The sequence below is a fragment of the Acomys russatus genome, chromosome 17 (assembly GCF_903995435.1).
Source record: "Acomys russatus chromosome 17, mAcoRus1.1, whole genome shotgun sequence".
Taxonomy (NCBI): domain Eukaryota; kingdom Metazoa; phylum Chordata; class Mammalia; order Rodentia; family Muridae; genus Acomys; species Acomys russatus.
In genome coordinates this window covers 58,751,204-58,771,728 of record NC_067153.1, presented here as the reverse complement: position 1 = coordinate 58,771,728, position 20,525 = coordinate 58,751,204, and the positions used below count along the sequence as shown (strand labels likewise).

Sequence of the window (20,525 nt, the reverse complement as noted above, 5' to 3'; positions counted from 1 at the left end):
TCAGCTCCACACCGGTTCCACACCTCCTGGATGGAGCAGGACGGAGGGAGGAGCAGTTGGGATGGGCGTCTGCGGTCCCTGAGGGGACCTATGGCCTCCTAAACAAAGCCCGACCTGGCTTCACCCACCAGGAGAATAAATAATTCATTTCTCCCCATCCAGAAATACACTTCACGGAATTTATCCCTGAGGCAGCAATTTTGAGGAGCTTGACCTCACCCACCGAAGGGTGACAAATGACTGCACTGTCCGTAACATTCTTTGGCTGTAAAAGGGGGCGTGTTGTGTGCGTGGTTCGCCTCGAGAAAACACATTTAACAGTTTTAGCGACTGGATGGTTCCGAATGGTTGACCGTGGTGAGTGCTGCCGAATGCGGGGGCGGGTAAAGTGGCGTCAGCTCCATTTGTCCCCGAAGAGGTTTTACTTGAAACGGGATGGGACACTGTGCCAAAGATTTCTGCCAAAACAGTAGGAGTTTCTGTGATTAAAACACCTCAGAACCAAGCCCATAAATGCTTCCCCCCACCCCAACCAGAATTGCAGGTATGTTAATAAATCCTTATTTCAGTATCTTAGCTTTGGGCGAAGAAAGATCAGGAAATGGAGTGAAAGCCAAGTAGGCAGTCCATTGCAGGCCAAAAAAGTACGCACAAATATGTCGATAAACCCTGTCTTTCCACTTTGAACAAGAAGACAGGTCACACATTTTTAAAAAAGCAAAAAAGGCTAGAGCCATATTTTGAACAAGTGTGATGGTCTGAGATTTTCAATTTTTCAAGGCAATCGAATGCAGCACAGTATTCAACAAACCATAACACCTTTATAAGTACACACCTTCCCTGTTTTCATACTGAGTTCTTCATTCTAAGTGTAAGCCTTCTGTAAACCTGTGGACGAGTGGGAGAACAGGTGTGAGTCGGCTTTTACATTCCACTTTCCGACCCATTTACTGCAGATTAGCAGCTGTGTGTCCGTGGAAGATCTAGGTCTATAAATCCTTAACCTTTTCCCGCCATATTCTTTCCTACACCCAACAGAGCGGGACCCAAATCAAGCCGCCCCTCGCTTTTAGGTAGGAGACAGAAAGAATGCTGGTTCTAAGTCCCTGCGAGGTCTTCAAGTCTCAACAGCATTAAACATTTAGACTAAAATACTGTCAGTCCATCTGAGTATTTCTAAAAGGAGCTTGAGTGTCTGGAGGCACCGGAATTTTATTCTTGTGGAGGAAAACTGACGCTTTGCTCACAGCGCTGCTCGCAACGACCGGGCTTCGTTGCGTAACGCGCTTTTAGGACCTGACTGAGTTCCTTGATCCTGCTCAATGGAGTATGAAGCACCACTGCGGTGCTTCCAGGAAGTGTTATCTTTCTCAATATAGTTGACTCACAGAATTGACACCTCTGTCGCCCCGCCTCCATGTCTGCCCTTTGACCTCCTGAAACCACTCTTGTCAGCCTGCGATTCTTTTGGGAGGCACTCGAACCCCCCACCCCCGCCCCCCCCGTCCCATATTAAAGATACTAGAAGGAAAACCTGCTACTGCTACTGTCTTAGAGAAGACTGCTGTGGCCAAAAGGTAACCTCAGGACTTCTGTCTGCAGACCTGCTATGTGCTGCAGTGTCCCTCAAAGCCACTTTCCATTGCATAGTGTGTTTGTTGCAATTGCGCCTGGTGGTTGTCCATCCCTCTGAGGTAACCAGCATCTCGAATACAGCCCAATGATTCTCCCTGCTTGCCATCCATGCTTATCTGCAGCCCCATTCTAAGTTGAACCAGGACTTGTCTTTGTGGCTAATACAGTATGACAGTGCGGACAGGTGGTGGTGCACGCCATTAATCCCGGCAGAGGCAGAGACATGCAGATCTCTGTAAATTCGAGGCCAGCCTGTTATATAGAATGAGCAAGTTCCAGGGCAGCCAAGGCTACAAAAGAAACCCTGTCTCAAAAAAGCAAAACCAAAAAATACGACAGAAGAGAGGAAAGTATCTTTGAAGGCCAATTCATAAAGGTAACATCTGCCTTGATCTCACCTCCGTCATGTGCATCAGGATAAGCCAGCAGCCATGTCATGGAGATACAGGTCAGCCTCTGGAGGAGCCCCCGTGGCTTGCTGGCCAACCAAGCTGGCCAATTGGTGAGTGCCAGAGTCTGGGAGAGATCCTCTCAAAAGATCAAGTTAGAAAGTGATAGAGGAAGATGCATTGCGTTGACTTCTAGCCTTTAAAGGTGCAAGCATGTGTATGTATGCTGAGACATGCACACACACGCACACACACACAGAGCATGAATATGAAATTTCTGTTAAAATAGAGTACAGGGTATATTGTACATCATGGTCACTATACCTAATACCTATATATTTTATTTTGAATATTCAAAGAGAGATTTTTAAGTGTTCTTATTCCCCCCAAAAAGATAAATATGTAAGATAATTCAGATGTTACTTAGTTTTCTTGGACCATTTCACTATGTAAACATACTTCAAAACATCTTGCATAAGATATATAATTTTATTGGACAAACTAAAACTAAAACAAGAAAATATGGAAGTTGTGGTAATAAAGGAAAAGGTGTGGCTTGGAGGAAGACGGAGGGGAAGGAAAGTAATTTTATTATCTTTCTGTAATGCTCGTGTTTGGGTTTGAACTTTGGGTAACACTGTCTTGGGACAAGGAAATCAGGCTGTCTGTTTTGTTTTGTTTTTGTTTTTTTGGGACAGTTTCTCTGTGTTAGCCTTGGCTGTCCTGGACTTGCTTTGTAGACCAGGCTAGCCTCGAACTCACAGCGATCCACCTGCCTCTGCCCCCTGAGTGCTGGGATTAAAGGCGTGCAGCACCACGCCCAGCCACAGGCTGTCATTTAATTAGATGAAACAAAGACCCTGGGAAGCAAGTCTTGGCGTTTATTCTCATATATGTGGCTTGCAGAAGAGTCGGGTCTAAGAAAGAGAGAAAACAAGAGTGTCTATCACAGAACCATTACAACAGCAGTCAGTCAGGGTTTGTGTGACAGAGAGGAGGGGAAAAATCGAAAGTCTAAATTTGGCAAACATTTTGCTGTTGGCCGCCTGTGTAACGCGTAGGATACTAGGCAGTGTAGACTCAACAATAAAGAAACCAGTAATCTTTCCAGCATGGAGTCCACATTACAGAAAGAGATCTTGCACAGAGTAAAAGGATCATAAGCAAATAAAAAAACAAAACAAAAAAGCAGTGCCCGGCCCTCATAGTGACAGGGCATCGATATTCACCCCTCCAACTCCCAAGACTTTAAGGACATCATAGAAGAGGGAGGAAAGGCTCGAAGAGCCAGAGGACGGAAGCAGGGCTGTGAGATGCTGTCTCCTGGACACTCAGGGACACGCTGCTGTTGTGGGTATCTGCCTGGAACACGAACAAGGGCAACAAGGTCAGTAAGCACTCCATCAAGCAGCTCTAAGCTGAACTCAGTAGGTTACCTAAAGGAAAGACACAGAGGAGGCGGGAGGACACATGGGGAGTGCCTGGGGAAGTGGGGGTGAGTGACTGGGAAGATATGATCAAGGTAACATTGCCCTTGTGCTGCATGAAATCATCAGCCAATCAAATCAAATCAAATCAATCAGCTTAGGAAGCCAGGCATAGTGGCACATGCCTTTAATCCCAGCACTTAGGAGGCAGAGGCAGGCTGATCTCTGAGTTCAAGGCCAGCCTGGTCTATAGAGAAAGTTCTAGGACAGCCAGGGTTACACAGGGAAAAGCATCATGTTTTTATTTCATTGAGAAATACAATAAAAATATAACAGTGACCGTCAATCTTTTTGAGGCCATGTTATTTAAGGATGTGAAATGGAGACACAGCAGCAGAGTAGAAGGAGACTGAGGTTGGTAAGGGCACAGCCAGGTAAGTAACACTAAGAAGAAACACAATTCTATTCTGATTGCAATTAAAGGTTGCTAGAGGGCTTTAAGTAGGGGAAATAAAAGGTTTGTCTCTTTATTTTTAAATTTTATTTAATTTTATTTTGTGTGCATTGGTGTGGAGGTGTCAGATCCCATGGAACTGGAATTACAGACAGTTGTAAGCTGCCATGTGGGTGCTGGGAATTGAATTCTGGTCCCTTGGAAGAGCAAACTGTACTTCCAACCACTGAGCCATCTTTCCAGCCCCGGTTTGTCTCTTTTATTTTTTGTCCTTTTTCCTGGTTTTTTGAGACAGGGTTTCTCTGTGTAGCCATGGTGTCCTGGACTAGTTTTGTAGACCAGGCTGGCCTCAAACTCATATCGATTTGCCTGCCTCTGCCTCCAGAATGCTGGGATTAAAGGCGTGCACCACAATGCTCAGCTTCCAGTTTATCTCTTTAAGCAAGAAAACAGACTAATGTTCAGAGCAGATTTTCTAACTTCTGGGTAGGGAATGGGCCCTGAACACAAAGAAGGGAAGTCCTCATACAGGTTGGGACGTGAGCTAAGAGGACAATGGCAAGTTCACTGAAGCCAAGCACAGGGCATAAGTTCTAGATGTTCCTAGAGAAAAGCAAACTCAAGCTGGGAGTCCAAGGTGGGCACCTGCCTTAGGGGTTGAGGCCCTTTATCAATCGCTGCATTGGTCCTCCAAATTAAGTAGGTTAGAAAAGGAGCAATTTTCATAGGGAATTCAAGAGTTCTGCTCTGGGGGCCGGGCGTGGTGGCGCACGCCTTTAATCCCAGCACTCGGGAAGCAGAGGCAGGCGGATCGCTGTGAGTTCGAGGCCAGCCTGGTCTACAAAGCGAGTCCGGGATGGCCAAGGCTACACAGAGAAACCCTGTCTCGAAAAACCAAAAAAAAAAAAAAAAAAAAAAAAAAAAAAAAAGAGTTCTGCTCTGGTTTGTGAAGGATATGGTAGATGCCCTGCAGTCATGTTACAGGGTAGGGTGTGTGTGTGTGTGTGTGTGTGTGTGTGTGTGTGTGTGTGTTTCCTGACTCTAGAGAAACTCCAAACTCTTTGTTCCTGCATTTATTAGTTCAGGAAAGAGATACAGTGACCAAACTAGACTAAGCCCCCACTTTTACCTGTTTACATTCTAGTGAGGGCAATAAGCAATTTAAAATGTGTGTGTGTGTGTGTGTGTGTGTGTGTGTGTGTGTAATTTAACACAATCACAGGTAGCAATGGGTGATAAAAAGCAAAAGAACATTCATTTCATTTCTACACATATTTGAAAAGAAGTTTCTTTTCATAAGTGATTAGGTTAGATATGATTAAACAGAGGCTGCCCTGAAAAGATTAGAGCTTTTTCACTAGTGCTTGACCAAAAAACTAGTATACAGACAACATTAAAAGGAGCAACCAAAAGATCTTTCTAGAATAAGATCACTCTCAAATGAAGTCATCAAATACAGAGGAGATCAGACGCATTCAGGGAGGTATGGCTGGAAACATCACCAAATGCAGAAGAGGTAACCAAAGATGTGGTGTTTAAGTGGAGTGTTGTTGTTTTAATTGAAAATCCCAAATTATTCTATTTTACCAATAAAGACTCAGGAGCTAGATGCTGGGTGGAAAACTTGCTAGCTCAGAGAGGCAGAGAAAGCACCCAGCTGACCTTCCTACTCAGTTCACGTCCCGATGGGAAAGACCCAAAAGGCTCTCTAGCTCAGCTGACAGCCCAGGAAGAAAAGGCCAAAAAATCCAAGTCCAAAGGTTTGCTAACTCGAAGACCAAAAAAGCCAAAGGCCAAGGAGCTGAGGAGCTCAAGAGCTAAGAGCCAAACAGCTAAAAGCTAAAGAGCTAAGGAGCCCTTCTACTTCTACACGCTGTCTTAAATACCCCTCAACCCAAAGTCCCTCCTCCTCCTCTTTAATCCCTGCCAGCTCATTTCTTGCTCTGCCTCTTGACCTAGGGTCAACTTTATTAAATCCTGTATGCAGAAAGCTCTTGGATTAGAGGTGTGTGTTAGGGCTCAACCAGGACAAGCAAAAGACAGGTTTTTACAGCGCACAATCTCAGGGATCACGTTGAGATCAAAGATCCGGCATCAGAGTGTCTAAGGAAAGAGAAAAGATCTAGATGCATAGGAAGGGTGAGGCCACGGTACATTCTAAGAAGCAGGAGTGATTTCAGTGGAAAATGGTTCCTGATTGAAAACAATAAGCAATACATTTTGGCAAAACCACAAAGTATGATAGGAGTGCATTGATTATCTATTGATAACTAGTAAACCATGCCAGAATGTAGTGGTTTAAACCAATGAACCAATGTCTGTTGTTTCTATGGGTCGAGAATCCCCACTGAAAGCCAGGAGCGGTGGCACACGCCTTTAATCCCAGTACTCGGGAGGCAGAGGTAGGCAGATGGCTGTAAGTTCGAAGCCACCTGGTCTACAAAGCAAGTCTAGGACAGCCAAGGCTACACAAAGAAACCCTGTCTCAAAAAGCCAGGCTTACCAGAACTTTGTGATGAAGGTTTCCCCAGGGACAGTCACCTCTTCTGGGATTCCCTGGTTTTGCCAGAGATAGCAGCTTTTGTCACATGGGTCTTCCCAAAGGACAGTTCCCTTAAAGGGAGCACAGAAGAGAGCGAGAGAGCATGGGGTGGGGTGGAGGGTGGCAAGAGAACAAGATAGATGCAAGCCAGGGACTCTTTTTTAAGAAAGAGAGAGAGAGACAGACAGACAGACAGAGACAGACAGAATGAATGAATGCCCCACATGCATGTCTGGTACCCATGGATGTTGGAAGGAGGCATTAGATGGGATGGTTGTGAGCCACCATGAGGGTGCTGAGAATCAAACCTAGGTCCTTTGCATGAACAAGTGCTCTTAAACACACACACACACACACACACACACACACACACACACACACACACACACACACACATGGGGGTGGGAGTGGGAATAAAATAGGTTCCAAAAAAGTAGGAGAAACAAACCCACTATAGGCTGAAGCACCAAAGAAGCAAACTTTTGAGGGTCCCTCTTAAGACCAGCAGTTTAACAGTTTGGAAGGATAACTAATTACAGCCTCTCAGGGGGGAAAAAAAGCACTCTATTTTACAAAGTAACAATGGTCCAATAATTCTATAGAAGATACTATGCACCCTCATTTAAAAAAAAAAAAAACTTCCAACAACCATGCTGGATGGTGGTGGCACACACCTTTAATCCCAACCCTCAGGAAGGCAGAGGCAGGACGATCTCTGTGTCTGAGGCCAGCCTGGTCTACAGAGTGAGTTCCAGGATACCCAGGGCTACAGAGAGTAAACCTTTCTCAACCAGCCACCCCTGAAACCCAACATAAAAACACCCCACAAAACTTTCAACAACTTAATGTTGACAATGTACTGAAGAAAAATCCAGAGCCTCAAAGAACAGGCTGCCAGATTGCTCCTGGCCCCAATGGAACACTCACTTTGCATCACAAAACCAGGTGTGGTAGCCAATGCAGCAACCACAGCTCCAACTGTAATTCCAATTCCAGGGGTTAAGGAAAGGGGACCCTGAGTTCCAGCCCAGCCCAGACATGCTTTTCAAATTCTGGTTCAAAAACACCCCACAAGTACATTTTTGCATCACAACCCAAAATGCATCATATTTAGCCAAAATACAAGCTTCACAATAAAATGCTTAGCACTGCTATAGATGGGGATTTTCACCCCATTCTATCCTACTCACTAAATAATGTCTCAGCTGCTTGGTCCCTTTCTGCAATTTGAAAAACTCAGAACAATGAGTTTTGCCACATTTGGGCACACAGTTGTGTCTCCTGCCTTCTAGACAGAGGAAATCAGCAAAAACCTAACTCAGTTAAGGTCTCAGTGGGAAAACACTTGGGGTTAGACTTTTTTATTTTTTTAAGGTCTGCTTTTAGGTGTACTGGTGTTTTGCCTACCTGTGTGGCTGTGCGCCACGCGTGTGCTGTGTGGGCCCCTGCCACAGCTGCCAGGAAGAGGGCTTGGACCCCCGTGGAACTGAATTATGAATGGCAGGGTTGCAAAGTTTGAAGGTGTAAACTGTTAACACAAACCAGGCCACTTTGGAAAGAAATGCCGTTAATAATGAAAGTAGGAGTGTCTGGGGGGCAGAGTGGGGTCTCCCTGGGCAGTAGCACGGCATCACCAGGTTAGGGCTGGCTATCACAGTCGTGAGCTGCTGTGTGGGTGCTGAGAACTGAACCTGGGTCTCCTGCGACAGCAAGTGCTCTTGGCTGCTGAGCCATCTCTCCAGGCGCAGTCATGTATTTTTGATTGACGGATAGGAAGAATGAAACTAGTGATAGAAAAAAAATCACTTTTTTGTTGTTTTGGTTTTTTTTTTTGTTGTTGTTGTTTTGCTTTGTTTTGTTTTGGTCATGTACTATGCGGATTCTGACCATCCAGAAAGTTGATGAAGGTTACAAGCCTGCAATTCATTCTCTCCGCCCCGCCCCCCTCTCTTCCCTCTCTCTTCCCTATCCTGTAACATAAACCCGGGAAAGTATTGCACATGGTAGCCATAACCAACAACCTATAGAATTTCCTGAACACCTCTGACTGGGCAATGTATTTACCTGGAATTTAAATGTGTTTTAAGCCGTGCCGCCACGAAGACTGTAATCCCAGCACTCAGAAAGCAGAGGCCGGCCGATCGCTCTGAGTTCGAGGCCGGCCGATCGCTCTGAGTTCGAGGCCAGCCCGGTGTAAAAAGCAAGTCCAGGACAGCCAAGGCTACACAGTGAGACCCTATCTCCAAAACAAAACAAAACAAAAACAGAAACCAAAAAAGAAAAAGTGTTTTAAGACCTGATTTTTATTAGTTGAAACCTGATCGGAAGGAATTTCTCAGGGCTCCTCCTGGGTCCACCACCAAGGTTTTTCTGACAAAAGTTGGTCTGGCGTTACTAGGGAGCAGAGGTTGGAGGAAGGTGCTCAAGGCCTCTCAGCCCCAATTACGTGTCAGATTCCTAACCTCCCTTCTGAGGAGAGTTCGGTTTCCATGGGGAGACTGTCGACATGAGACTACAAACAAATTTGAACAATTTTAGGATTGTACAAGACAGCGCAGGTTTACAAAGTCCGACACCACGCGGCTCCGAAAACAGCACTGAGAAAAGAGGTCTGAGGAGGCAAGCATTAAGGCAGACGGAAAAGGGTTCGCCTGGCGCTTAAAGACTAAGTCCAGACTGACAGTGGCACTTGAGAGGGCGGGCCAAGGGGACGTGCAGCAGGAATGTAAGACTATTGTTTGCGACTGGCCTGACCCCATAGTAGGCTTGGGGTGAGGTACACAGGGTGTGTGTACAGGGGAAACAGGGTCCTGCCCTGTCAATCACGAACACTGGCACAGGCTGAAGGCACCCCAAATCTTACGTGCCACGGAAACAGGCAGCGTTGCAGATTTCCTCAGGAAAACACTGAAGGCAAAAACTGTGATCGCACCCAGCCCAATCTCTCCCACGTCCCCCAAAGGAAGAGAGCACTAGGTCAAACTCGTTTGTTTATTCCTTCATTCAACTAGCATTTCTCTCTCCTCGGGGGTCTTTTGTTTAACAGAAAGGGAAGGGGCCCTCGCCTTTTCCGGCAGCACCGAGTATCCTAGTCTAGCCCCCCCCCCCCCCCGAGCCGCCCAACTCGGCAGGACCACAGCACCTCCGAGGGATCCCGGCTGCAGGGGCAGCTCCGGGCCTGCATTCCAACGAGGGCGCGCTCAGTGGAAGCCGGAGGACACTGCTGGCGCCAGAGCTCTCTCTCTCTCTCTCTCTCTCACAGCTTGGGGTGGGGTGGTGGCAAGAGGGAAAGTGTCCGCCAGGAGGGAACTGGGCGCTCCTAGGCGGCCACCGAGGGAATGGGGCCCCCAGCCCCTTTTCAAGGGGTCCGTCTTCCCTCCCCAGTACGCTGTCGCACGTGCATACCAAAAAGTCTATCTCCCAAAAAAGAACCGCGAGCCGCCCTAATCATCGGGCTAGTTCTGGAGAGCGAAAGCGGATCTAGGTGGAAAGATCGAGAACACGACCCCCCCCCTCCCCAGCATCTGGGGTCTGGGTAGCGTGGCAGCGCTGGCTCAAGTTCTGCGGGAGGAAAAGAAAAAAGGAAAAAAGAAGGAAGGAAAAAAAAAAAAAAAAAAAAAAAAAAAAGCCCCGAACGTAAATCTTAAGTCAGGGGCTGGAAAGGGTTTGGATGTGGGGGTGCACAGCACACATGCCGGATGTGTCCCCGAAACGTAATGTTGGTGGCTGCGATGGGAGGGAATCTAAGGAAGCTGGCTCCTTACGGCAGCCGCGGGTGGCGGCCACCCACGGGGCTGCTGCGGTACGTCGGCCCCGGGAGCCGCGGGGTGCGGCTGCCCCCCCTACAAGTCGGGGTGCGGGGCAGCCGGGCGGGAGGCGGAGCCCAGGTAGTGTTGATACACAAAGGCCAGCGCCCGCCGCCCCGCCCACTGACGCGGCGCCCCGCCGCTATAACTTGCGCTCGCGAGGCAGCTCCACACCGCGCCACGCCGCCGCCCGCGCTGTCAGCCTTCGGTCTTCTCTGGAGGACCGTGACCGCCATTCCCCGCTTTACAAAATAATAATAATAATCTAATTTTAAAAAACCAACCTCCTCTGCCTGTTCGATTGCGGGGACATATATACACATATACATATATATATATTTTTAAAGGACCCGTCACTGCTACTATTTGTCTGGTTTCACGATTTTTGGTGCCACTGGGACAGCCCGCGAGGAGACGCTGCCGTGAGGAGGGCCAGCTCCGAGGGAGAGCACCGAGGTGAGGCGGCGAAGGGGCGGCGGCAGCGGCGGGAACGGGGTTTTTTGCGGGGCACCGGGCCGCAGTCTCCCGTTAGAGGGGGGAGGGGGAGCCGCGCGCGGGCCGCTCGGCTGCTGCAAGCATGGTCTTGTGACTTCGATTGGCTTAAAAATAAACGTGAAGTCCGGGCGGGAGTCGGGGGGTGGTGGTGGTGGTTGGGGGGGCCGGGAAGGGGAGAAGGCGAGCCGCGAGGGCTTGACAATCAATCGCCCCTCGGTATTGCATCAGTTCCTCCCCGGGCATAGGAGGGGCCAGCGGCCCGGTACCGGGGGGGCGGGGGTGGCGGCGGCTGCCGGGAGGTGTGTGTGTGTGTTGGGGGGGTGTTCGGCGTGCGCCCTGTAAACAAGCTCAGGCCCTGGGGGACCGGGTTCGGCGCCGAGGCGGCCGGAGGGGCGCCGCAGCGGGCCCATCTTTGTTCTCGCGGCCCCGCCGTCGGTACTTTTCCGCCCCTCGCCGCGCCCCCGCCCCTCGCTCGCCTGGTACTTTTCCACTCGCCTGGCGGGGGATGAATCAGCCGCGCTGCGCCGCCCGGCGGCGTCACGTGGTCGGGGGCGGGCGGGCGCCGCAGTCCTGACGCGCCGCCTCTTACCTTCGCAGGCAGCCTCGAGGGCCAGTGCGCCGCCAAGGACAAAAGGAAGCCCGCGCCGCACGCCGCCGCACACCGTTCCTCCCGGATCAGCATGAAGAAGACCGAAATGGGAAGGTTTAACATCTCCCCGGATGAGGACAGCAGCAGCTACAGCTCCAACAGTGACTTCAACTACTCGTACCCCACCAAGCAGGCTGCTCTGAAAAGGTGGGAGCAGTCCGCTTTGCAAAACCAAAAATAAAAACAAACAAACAAACAAACAAACAAACAAAAAACCCAGCTTGCACACTTGGTTGCTTCGGGGCTGGAGGGTGTAGGCTAACGCTCACACCCAGGAACCAGAAGTCTCGCCTGGGGCTCCGGTGTCTTTAGTTGCTCACCCAGCCCTGGAGACAGTAGCCTCCTAAATTACCCGGTTACTGCATGAGTGTATGGTATCTCCAAGAACACCTCGCCCATGTGACTCACCCGTTAACTAAAAGGTGCCTTATAGAACTGAAAGGCTGTTTTACTTTATACTAAAACATGATTTGCCTATCAGGTTACAGTGACCTCTTGTTTTTGTTTTTTTGCAGCCATTATGTGGACGTGGATCCTGAAAACCAGAACTTTTTACTTGAATCCAATTTGGGGAAGAAGAAGTACGAAACAGACTTTGTAAGTTAAGAAAAATACTATTTTATGTGCTTTGGCTTTATGGAGTAAAGAATAGTGTTACTTTTAGATGTCAAATCTGACTTGCCCAAAGCTGGTTTTCTCCTTTTAATTATTGTTATGTGTTTGGTTATCGTTTTCCCTCTATGTAGCATCCAGGTACTACTACCTTTGGAATGTCAGTATTTAATCTGAGCAATGCGATTGTGGGCAGTGGAATCCTTGGGCTTTCTTATGCCATGGCTAATACTGGAATTGCTCTTTTTATGTAAGTATGTGTAAGTAGTGTGAGCCTGCCGTGCGGGGCAGTTAATATGATAAACATTTTTGGCTCCAGACAACAGAATTTGCGATTCAAAATAGTTGATTTAAAAATCATTTAAGTTTGAAGTATGAATAATCTGAAGCTCTGTTTAACTCCGTATGCAGTGTCGAGAAAGCAAGTTAGAAGATAGGGTGACACTTAAAACAGTCTTTGAAAAGGTCATAGAGTGTTGTCAGTTGTAAAAGAAATACCGGATGAGTCTACAGTTAATTAACCTTTTGCTATAAAGACAGAGATGGAGTGCCTCCTAGTAAGTTGACAGCTTCCCCCAAAAACCTGTGGACCCTTTACGAACATAAGGAAGAGAAAGTTCTGGGTGTATAAGGTGTGGTGATGTTTACCTAGCCTCGATCATACCTGTTTTAGAAAAGTGAGTCAAAGTTTTCTAGATGCTGAAAAGCAAATTCGCTTTTTTAAGTAATATTTTTTCCCCCAGATCTCTATGATTGGTATCTGACTAATAAGAGCCTACTAATTTTTTTTTTTTTTAATTGGCTCTCTGTTTCCCAGAATTCATGTTTGGAGGTACCCAAGTTGGGATTACCGACCCACCCTTGGGGAGTATGACTGAAGAGTTGTAGACTGCTAGAGGTCCCAGGCAGCACATGGCCAGCGTGCTTGAAGTGATTTCCTGGGTTGATTCCCAGTGCTGTCAGACAGGAAAACCCGTAGCAAAGGAGGGAAAGTGCTACTCCCAAGAACAGGAGCATGTGCATGTTAGAGTGTGTAGTTTTCACTGTGTCCTAAGTTTCACACTGCCTGTAGATCCCTGGCTGACACCGGTTCTGTAGTTACAGGGGTGCAAAGTTCCTCTGCCTTACCGGTAATCTTACATGCAGGCGAGAAACATGCTGCACCTGCCCCTTCTCTTCCTGACAGTTAGCTTTTGGTTAGCTGAGGGTAACTTCCACTCAAGTTACTTTCTCTAGCGTGATAAAAATGTTTGTGAGGAAAGCTCTGCTTGGTGAGGTCCCACCCTGACGTTAAGCCTGGCTTTGAGTAGTAGGACCATTACGATGATTCGGGGGGGCCAGTTCTTGCCAAAATGAGGCCTCAGGAACTTTAGATACAGAACCTCTAAAATTTCAGGGTTTTGGCGGGAATCGGAGTGGTGCAACCAAAGTAAAGTATCTGAAGCCCTTCTTGGCTCCTGCCGTGAAAGCCGGAACTTTTAAGATGCCAGTGTGGTTAGTGGTGACTGCATTTTACAAGTGAAAGTAAAACCTACCTCACCGTGTCACCCTGGAACTTTGGGCTTCTGCTTTAATAGCTCACTGTTTGATTAACCGTTTTAATCAATGGCTAAATGATACCAAGATTGTGTGAGTTACTTATCCATACTTAACCTTACATAGAAAGGTGAATGGCCAAAAGCCGGGTGCTGAAGTGGCTAGTCCACCTTTCCCGGAGAGTGATCTTGAGGTTAAACGTGACCTTGAAGGGCATGAAATGCACTGTCATCTCTGTAAGACCTACCTTGTACCTAACTTCCTTTAATTTTTTTTTAATTAACCGTCTTTTTTTCAAGAGGTCAGGCTCACAGTGTCACCTAGGAACCAGGTGTCCTGACACTGACGTTAGGTTGGAAGTCACATCCTACACTTTATGTGCTGATGTGTGTCCCTGCCCCCGCCCGCCCCCCTTGCCCAGCACCTTATATAGTATGCGTGGATTGCCCATTCAAGGTCACAGTTCATGTGGCTGTCTCATTTGCCTTGTCTGCCTCAAAGTAGAAGGAAAGTGGGATTTGATTGAGCCTGTGCTCTGAAGGAATACCGGGCGGTGTCGGATGGATCCCTTGAGTCCCCCCTTATTCTCCTCTACTTTTCTCTTCCAATCCCTGTGGAAGGGTGGAGCTGATCACTCTGGTTCCGGATTCTGAACGCTAGCCCCGTTCGGTGTCTTCAGCCGTCACCTCTAATTTGTTAGTACATTTTCTTACAGTGGCCGACTAAACTGTTCGCTTCCGCCCGTCTCATTTCTCTCAGCCTGTCTGGTCCCTGGGGTCTTGGCCTTTCCTGACCCGTCTCAATTGAACAGTGTAAAAATGGCAAGTTTGAAATGAATCTACGAGAAGCTCATGCCAGGCATGGATAATGACATAAGATCTCAGAAAACAGGTTTCTGCTCCCCTGGGCTTTGGCTTTGCAGAGTCTTCCTGCATGGTGGCAAAGTGTGAGCAGTGCCTTTAATACTGTGAAACTCAGCCAGTTCCCACCTACAAGTTAGTGTCAGCTAAGCGTCAGGTGAGGGGACACCAGTGCTACTGCAGACAGGAAGTGTCTCTAAGTGCCCAGCCCTGCTTACTTATAACCGAGTGCCTTTTCCTCTTCCCAGAATTCTCTTGACGTTTGTGTCAATATTTTCCTTGTATTCTGTTCATCTCCTCTTGAAGACTGCCAATGAGGGAGGTACGGTAACACTCTGGCTCCCCCTCCCCCAAGTAACTATGCCTATCCTGATTTTGGAGTGGGGTAGGGGGTTTAGAGCTTTCAGAATGCTTCATTCCTCTGTGCTGTTCCGTACAGGATCTTTATTATATGAACAGTTGGGACATAAGGCGTTCGGACTGGCTGGAAAGCTAGCAGCCTCCGGGTCCATCACAATGCAGAACATCGGAGGTGAGTTTCTAAAAGTGTGCTTGGGGTAGGCTCCGTTGACTAGCACGAGGTGGCGACACATGACTTCAGTGTCGTGGGGCACACTTTGCACTTGTAATGGTTTAATTTTGTCTCCCTCCATCCAGCTATGTCAAGCTACCTCTTCATAGTGAAATATGAGTTACCTTTGGTGATCAAGGCATTAATGAACATTGAAGATACGACTGGGTAGGTGCTGAGTAAGGTCACTCTGTAGAAACGGTTGCAGATACACTTTGTCAAAGCGGGATCTTAAAACAGTTGCCAGTACGTTCCTCGAGTTCTTCTGACAAGAAAGCATCCCACAAACTAATGGGGGTGTTTGCAGCCCCTCGATCTTCACTTGGACTAGCAAATACACAGAGCTGGCTGGGAAGCTGCTCTAGCACTCCGACTCACCCACTCATTGACGTTTGTTAGAGCTGCTTACTCTGGAGCTGGTTAAAGCAAAAGGCTGTTTCGTTTTTTTATCAGAAAAACCAATCATGCTTAAAATAGTTAATAAAGAAAACCAGGAAGTGGACAGCTGTACCGGTAAATGTAACCTTGCTACGCACTTACTCGTCCCAGTGAGGGGACAGGGTCTCGTAAACAGCCAAGGCTCGTTTGCTTCCTGAGTTGTACAGTAGCTGCCTCCAAGCAGAGAGGCGTGGCGGGGTGTGCCTCTCTCCACTTCGGCTCTAGAGACCCGGGTGAAGACGCTGCTATCGGAGCACTTTGGTTTCTGTGGGGTCTTCATTACTGCCGTGAGTGGAGTAGAAGTCTCACAGGGTTAGAACTCTAAAAGTGTGCTTTTTTTTTTTTTTTTTTTTTTTTTTAAGGAATGGCTTTATTTTGAGACAGGATCTCAGCTGTTTAGTCCTGGCTAGCCGGGACCTCAAAAAGAGTTCCACCAGGCTCTGGGACAGTAGGTGGGAGTGCATGCTACCCCCAAGGCTGGGGAGAATAGGCCTTGGTTACTTAAAAAGAAGCTATCTATCTATCTATCTATTTATTTATTTATTTATTTATTTATTTATTTATTTATTTTGAGCCCAAGGCGGGTCAGAGTGTTACTGTGATAATCTGAAATAAGTTGTGATTGAGTGTGGGCGCTGGGGGAAGGGGGTGGTTGCCTCTGCATCTTAAGTCTGTGTCTGAAACCTCCCTTACTGGAGTGCCTGATGAGTGCTCCTGCTGAACGGTGCTGAGTTCCTCCTCCTCGGCATCAGAAACAACAAAGCTAGAACTGTAATGCTGCAGCACAGTTTTTCTCAAAGTACCTAAAGATAAGCCCACTGGCGCCACAAAGTGGCTTTGTTGCCCACGTTAGTATCAAGCTTAAACAAGTGTTTTATGGTATGAACTGGTTGGCAAGCTTCCCGGAGCAGAGTGGCGTAAAATCTAGTGCTTTTCCTGCCCTTCTCTATCCTGGGTGAATGAGTGCTCAGGAAACTTAACGGTTGCAGACTTGGTCTTGTCTTGAATGAGAGTTGGCTTTATAAAAAGAAAAGAAAATGCCCGTTTTGTGGGCGGTGTGTATAGTTTCTGAGGTGGACATGTCGTTGACGTCTGGCTCTCCTCTTATCGTTCAGGTTGTGGTATCTGAACGGTGACTACCTGGTCCTGTTGGTGTCGTTGGTGCTTATTCTTCCTTTGTCGCTGCTGAGGAACCTAGGTGAGCAAACGTCTCTAACGGGCACTGAGCCTCTCAGCACCTACTGGGCAGAGCAGCAGGGCGAGAAGAGACCCTTTGAAAGCACTGTCTCGATGGATGCCCTTGTGTCTGCGCCGGGCTCCCCACCCGTCCCTGTTTGACTAAAGCAGTGCTGTGCTTCACTTCTAGGGTACCTGGGGTACACCAGTGGTCTCTCCTTGCTGTGCATGGTCTTCTTTCTGATTGTGGTAGGTCATGGGTTTTCCTTTAAAAAAAAAAAAAAGCATTTTCTAAGTTCTGTCCAATCACTCTGCTTAATTAACCACCGCAAACTATATTTTCAGGTGATCTGCAAGAAATTCCAGATCCCTTGCCCCGTAGAGGCTGCTCTGATTAACGAAACTGTGAATGGCACCTTGACCCACACGGCCCTGGCAGTTCTGGCACCCAACACCACCGCAGCTGACTGTTGCAAGCCACGTTATTTTATCTTCAACTCGAAGGTAACTTAAGTTTTCCGGAGAAGGGATTTTTAGGGAAGGATTAAAAAGAAACTGCCCATTAGAAATTTCGAAGTTATCTCTTATGACAACTTGAAGGGTGGGAGATAGGTCGCTTTTTAGAAAGAAAAAAGCAAAACTGGAAACTGGACAGCATTTTGGGCTCTGTTGTAGACTAGGAGGGTGAGCGAAGCAATCTCACGACACCATGGCATATGTCAGGCGTCAGAAACAGAATCAGTTGAACAGTGTGGGCATAAGACGCTTAGCTGTGGACTGACCAGGCTGTGTCTCTTTCAGACGGTGTACGCGGTGCCCATCCTGACCTTTTCCTTCGTCTGCCATCCTGCTGTTCTCCCCATCTATGAGGAGCTCAAAGGGTACTCAAGCTTTCCTGACCTAAGTCCCCTGGGGCACGTGAAGCAGTGGGTATGAACTTGCTAAAATACACCCTGTGCTTTCTCTCGCGCGTTCAGCCGGAGCCGGAGAAGGATGATGAACGTGTCCAAGATTTCTTTCTTCGCCATGTTCCTGATGTACCTGCTTGCTGCCCTCTTCGGATACCTGACATTTTACGGTAAGTAATGCCCAATTTAAGAAAGTAGAGCATGCTGTTAAAAGGTCCCCATCTGGTTTTTTTAAAATCAGTAATCCTGGGGTCCAGATTCCAAAGCAGCCGAGAGCCGTTCGTTGATGTTTTGTGATGTCCTTGCCTCTCTGTTGAGCTCACCAAGCTCTCTCTGCTCCCATCTTTAGCTATAACCAACACATCACACACAAGCATGAACCCTCGGGCACACACAGAGACAAAAAGCCAGACTCTGGGCTTTAGGTGCTTGGCCCCTGTTAGACTTCACTGAAGGTCATGTGGCTAAATCTCAGTATTTAGAAATTTTTTTCCCCCAGTGTTACTTTAATTGCATTAAGCATAATTCCCGATTAATCTTATTAGCCTCTTAGTTTACAGTTGTGAGTAGCTAATAATTCTAGCGCAGATTTCACGGTAAGTTAGCTTTCTTACTCTGTCCGCAGAGAAAACCACACTGAAAGCCCGTTTTTGTGTCTGTCCCCACAGAGCATGTGGAATCGGAATTGCTTCATACCTACTCTTCAATCGTGGGGACCGACATTCTGCTGCTTGTTGTCCGTTTGGCTGTGTTGGTGGCCGTCACCCTCACGGTGCCAGTGGTTATCTTCCCGGTAAGTTCCCACCTGCTCCTGTGCAGCCGTGATGAGCCTGTGAGTGTGGTAGAAAGGTGGGGTGGGTGAGTGAGCTACAGTGTAGATTTCAGGTCACTGTGTGGCAGAAAACGGGAGTGTCTCTTCTCTAGGAAAGAGCTACAGTCACGCGTACAGTCTCACTCACCTGAGGGTTCTGTGCCTCAAGGTTGGATTGCTAAATAATAAACGACGCTTAACTTCTTTTCAGATCCGGAGTTCCGTCACTCACCTGCTGTGTGCTGCAAAGGATTTCAGTTGGTGGCGTCACAGTGTCATCACCGTGTCTATCTTGGCCTTTACCAATTTGCTTGTCATCTTTGTCCCTACGATTAGAGACATCTTTGGTTTCATTGGTAAGTTTTGATCGACGTGCCTGGAATAAATAGGCTTTAAAAAAAACAAACAGACCGGGTTCTCAGGTGTGACTGTCCTTCCCAGGGGCGTCGGCGGCGGCGATGCTGATCTTCATCCTCCCGTCTGCCTTCTACATCAAGTTGGTGAAGAAAGAACCCATGAGATCCGTGCAGAAGATTGGGGTGAGTGAGAAATGAGCGCACAATCAGCTGTTTTGTCCCCTTTCTCCTCGTAAAGCTTTCTTCAGTCATGAAGCACTTCACAGAAAGGGGAGGGGTGGTTGGATGGATAATGGGATTGCACGGAAGTTATTAAAGAGCAGCATAAAGTCGTTGACGTAACTGTTGGCGCCCGGTCTGATGGGCACAGACACGCACATCAAGTGTGCAGGCTACAGGAAGCTGAGGTGCTCAGTTAATGAGACTGGCCCTGCCTGCCTGCCTGCCCCCAAATGGGCTCGCTAGGATTCCATCTTAGGTTCTGTGGTCTTATTTCAAACACAAACTGAGCTGTGGAACCCAGATTGGAACAAGGGATAGGGATACTTAGGCATAAAAGAGTGCCTCCCCTGCCGGCCATTGCTATTCTGGTCTGAAGAGTGAGGTTAGGGATAAACAGGGGTGAATTTTTTTGGGGGGAAATTAACTGTTGAGCCCAGAGCCAAGGCCCACCTTCTTCAGTCTGTGAGTTACTAGTGATAGGGATGGGGCTGAAGAAAATGCCCGTCTATGTTCCCTCCCGCTCTAGGACTTCACCTGGCCATGATTTTGTGACCTGTGCACACAAAAGGCCAGTCCAACTCTGTTTCAGCAGACCTTTTTGCAAAGTTCAGAAGGCTTCAACTATGGGCTTTCTGTGTTACAAGTAACTATTTGATCGCTTTAAAACGGTTCCTATCCAGTCAGGTAAAATCTGAACGCTGTTTGTGATGCACTGTTTGTGATGGTCTCCTCTGCTTCCCGCAGGCTCTGTGCTTCCTGCTGAGTGGCATAGTGGTGATGATGGGCAGCATGGCCTTGATTGTTCTGGATTGGGTACACAACGCCTCTGCAGGTGGCCACTAATGCGCCACGGACGACGCTGCTCGCTCAGAGACTTCACCTGACGCTTTCCGTTCACTTCCTTTTGAAGTGCAGGTCCCTCGCTGGTTCTTCTGGATGCAGAATAAGTGAACTTTTCTTTCTTTTTGGTTTTTTGTTTTTTTTTTTTACATTTTATTTTAGAAGAAACTTATCTGTGTGTTAGGGAATGGAGATGAACAACGAAACCACGAGTCTCGGGTTAAGGGAAGTGACAATTTATTCCATTCCAGAGAATGGACGAACTTTTAACTTTTATCAAGCCACATGTTTGGCTGTGTCATTGTTTAACTTGGATATTTTATGATTTTACTTGAATGTGCCTAACGGAACCATTCGATGTGAGAAACACTTCTTAATTTACAGCAAAGTATTGAAATACGCATTGAGAAAAAAACACTTATTTTTTGTACCAAAAAAATACTTTAAAAGACCTCAGAAGCACTATTTTACTTTGAAGAAATTGCATTTTTTTGAACTTTATCCAGAACCAGTTGTCAATAAACTCCATAAAACAATTTCATTGATATTTAAAAGTGAATATTAGTATTATGAAATTATTTGCCTTTTTTGTAGGCATTATAAGCCAAATACTTTTTTACCCAAAAATCATTTTCGGGAAAATGTTGTGAAAAACTGCACCATGAATTAGCATAGTTTTGTTTTGTTTATTCAGATTCCGTTTAAAGGGTAATTGGCAGTTGCTGTACCAAATCAGGTGAACTCTGTTTATCATTTTCTTTGCCTCCAGATAATTGGTTCCTTAAAACCAAAATGTTT

The 20,525-nt window shown here is 47.4% G+C and overlaps 1 protein-coding gene across 1 annotated transcript; it reads left to right on the top strand.

Annotated features, from left to right (window-relative positions):
- The first annotated feature begins 10,580 nt into the window (after positions 1-10,580).
- Positions 10,581-20,286, top strand: Slc38a2 (solute carrier family 38 member 2). The gene is made up of 16 exons (XM_051160265.1): positions 10,581-10,709; positions 11,346-11,544; positions 11,913-11,994; positions 12,144-12,259; positions 14,654-14,727; positions 14,845-14,937; positions 15,063-15,144; positions 16,530-16,612; positions 16,781-16,839; positions 16,936-17,094; positions 17,392-17,471; positions 17,568-17,668; positions 18,167-18,291; positions 18,521-18,665; positions 18,751-18,848; positions 19,632-20,286. Exons 2-16 carry the CDS (start codon positions 11,429-11,431, stop codon positions 19,728-19,730), a joined length of 1,512 nt encoding a protein of 503 aa, XP_051016222.1. The 5' UTR covers positions 10,581-10,709; positions 11,346-11,428; the 3' UTR covers positions 19,731-20,286.
- The last annotated feature ends 239 nt before the right edge of the window (positions 20,287-20,525 follow it).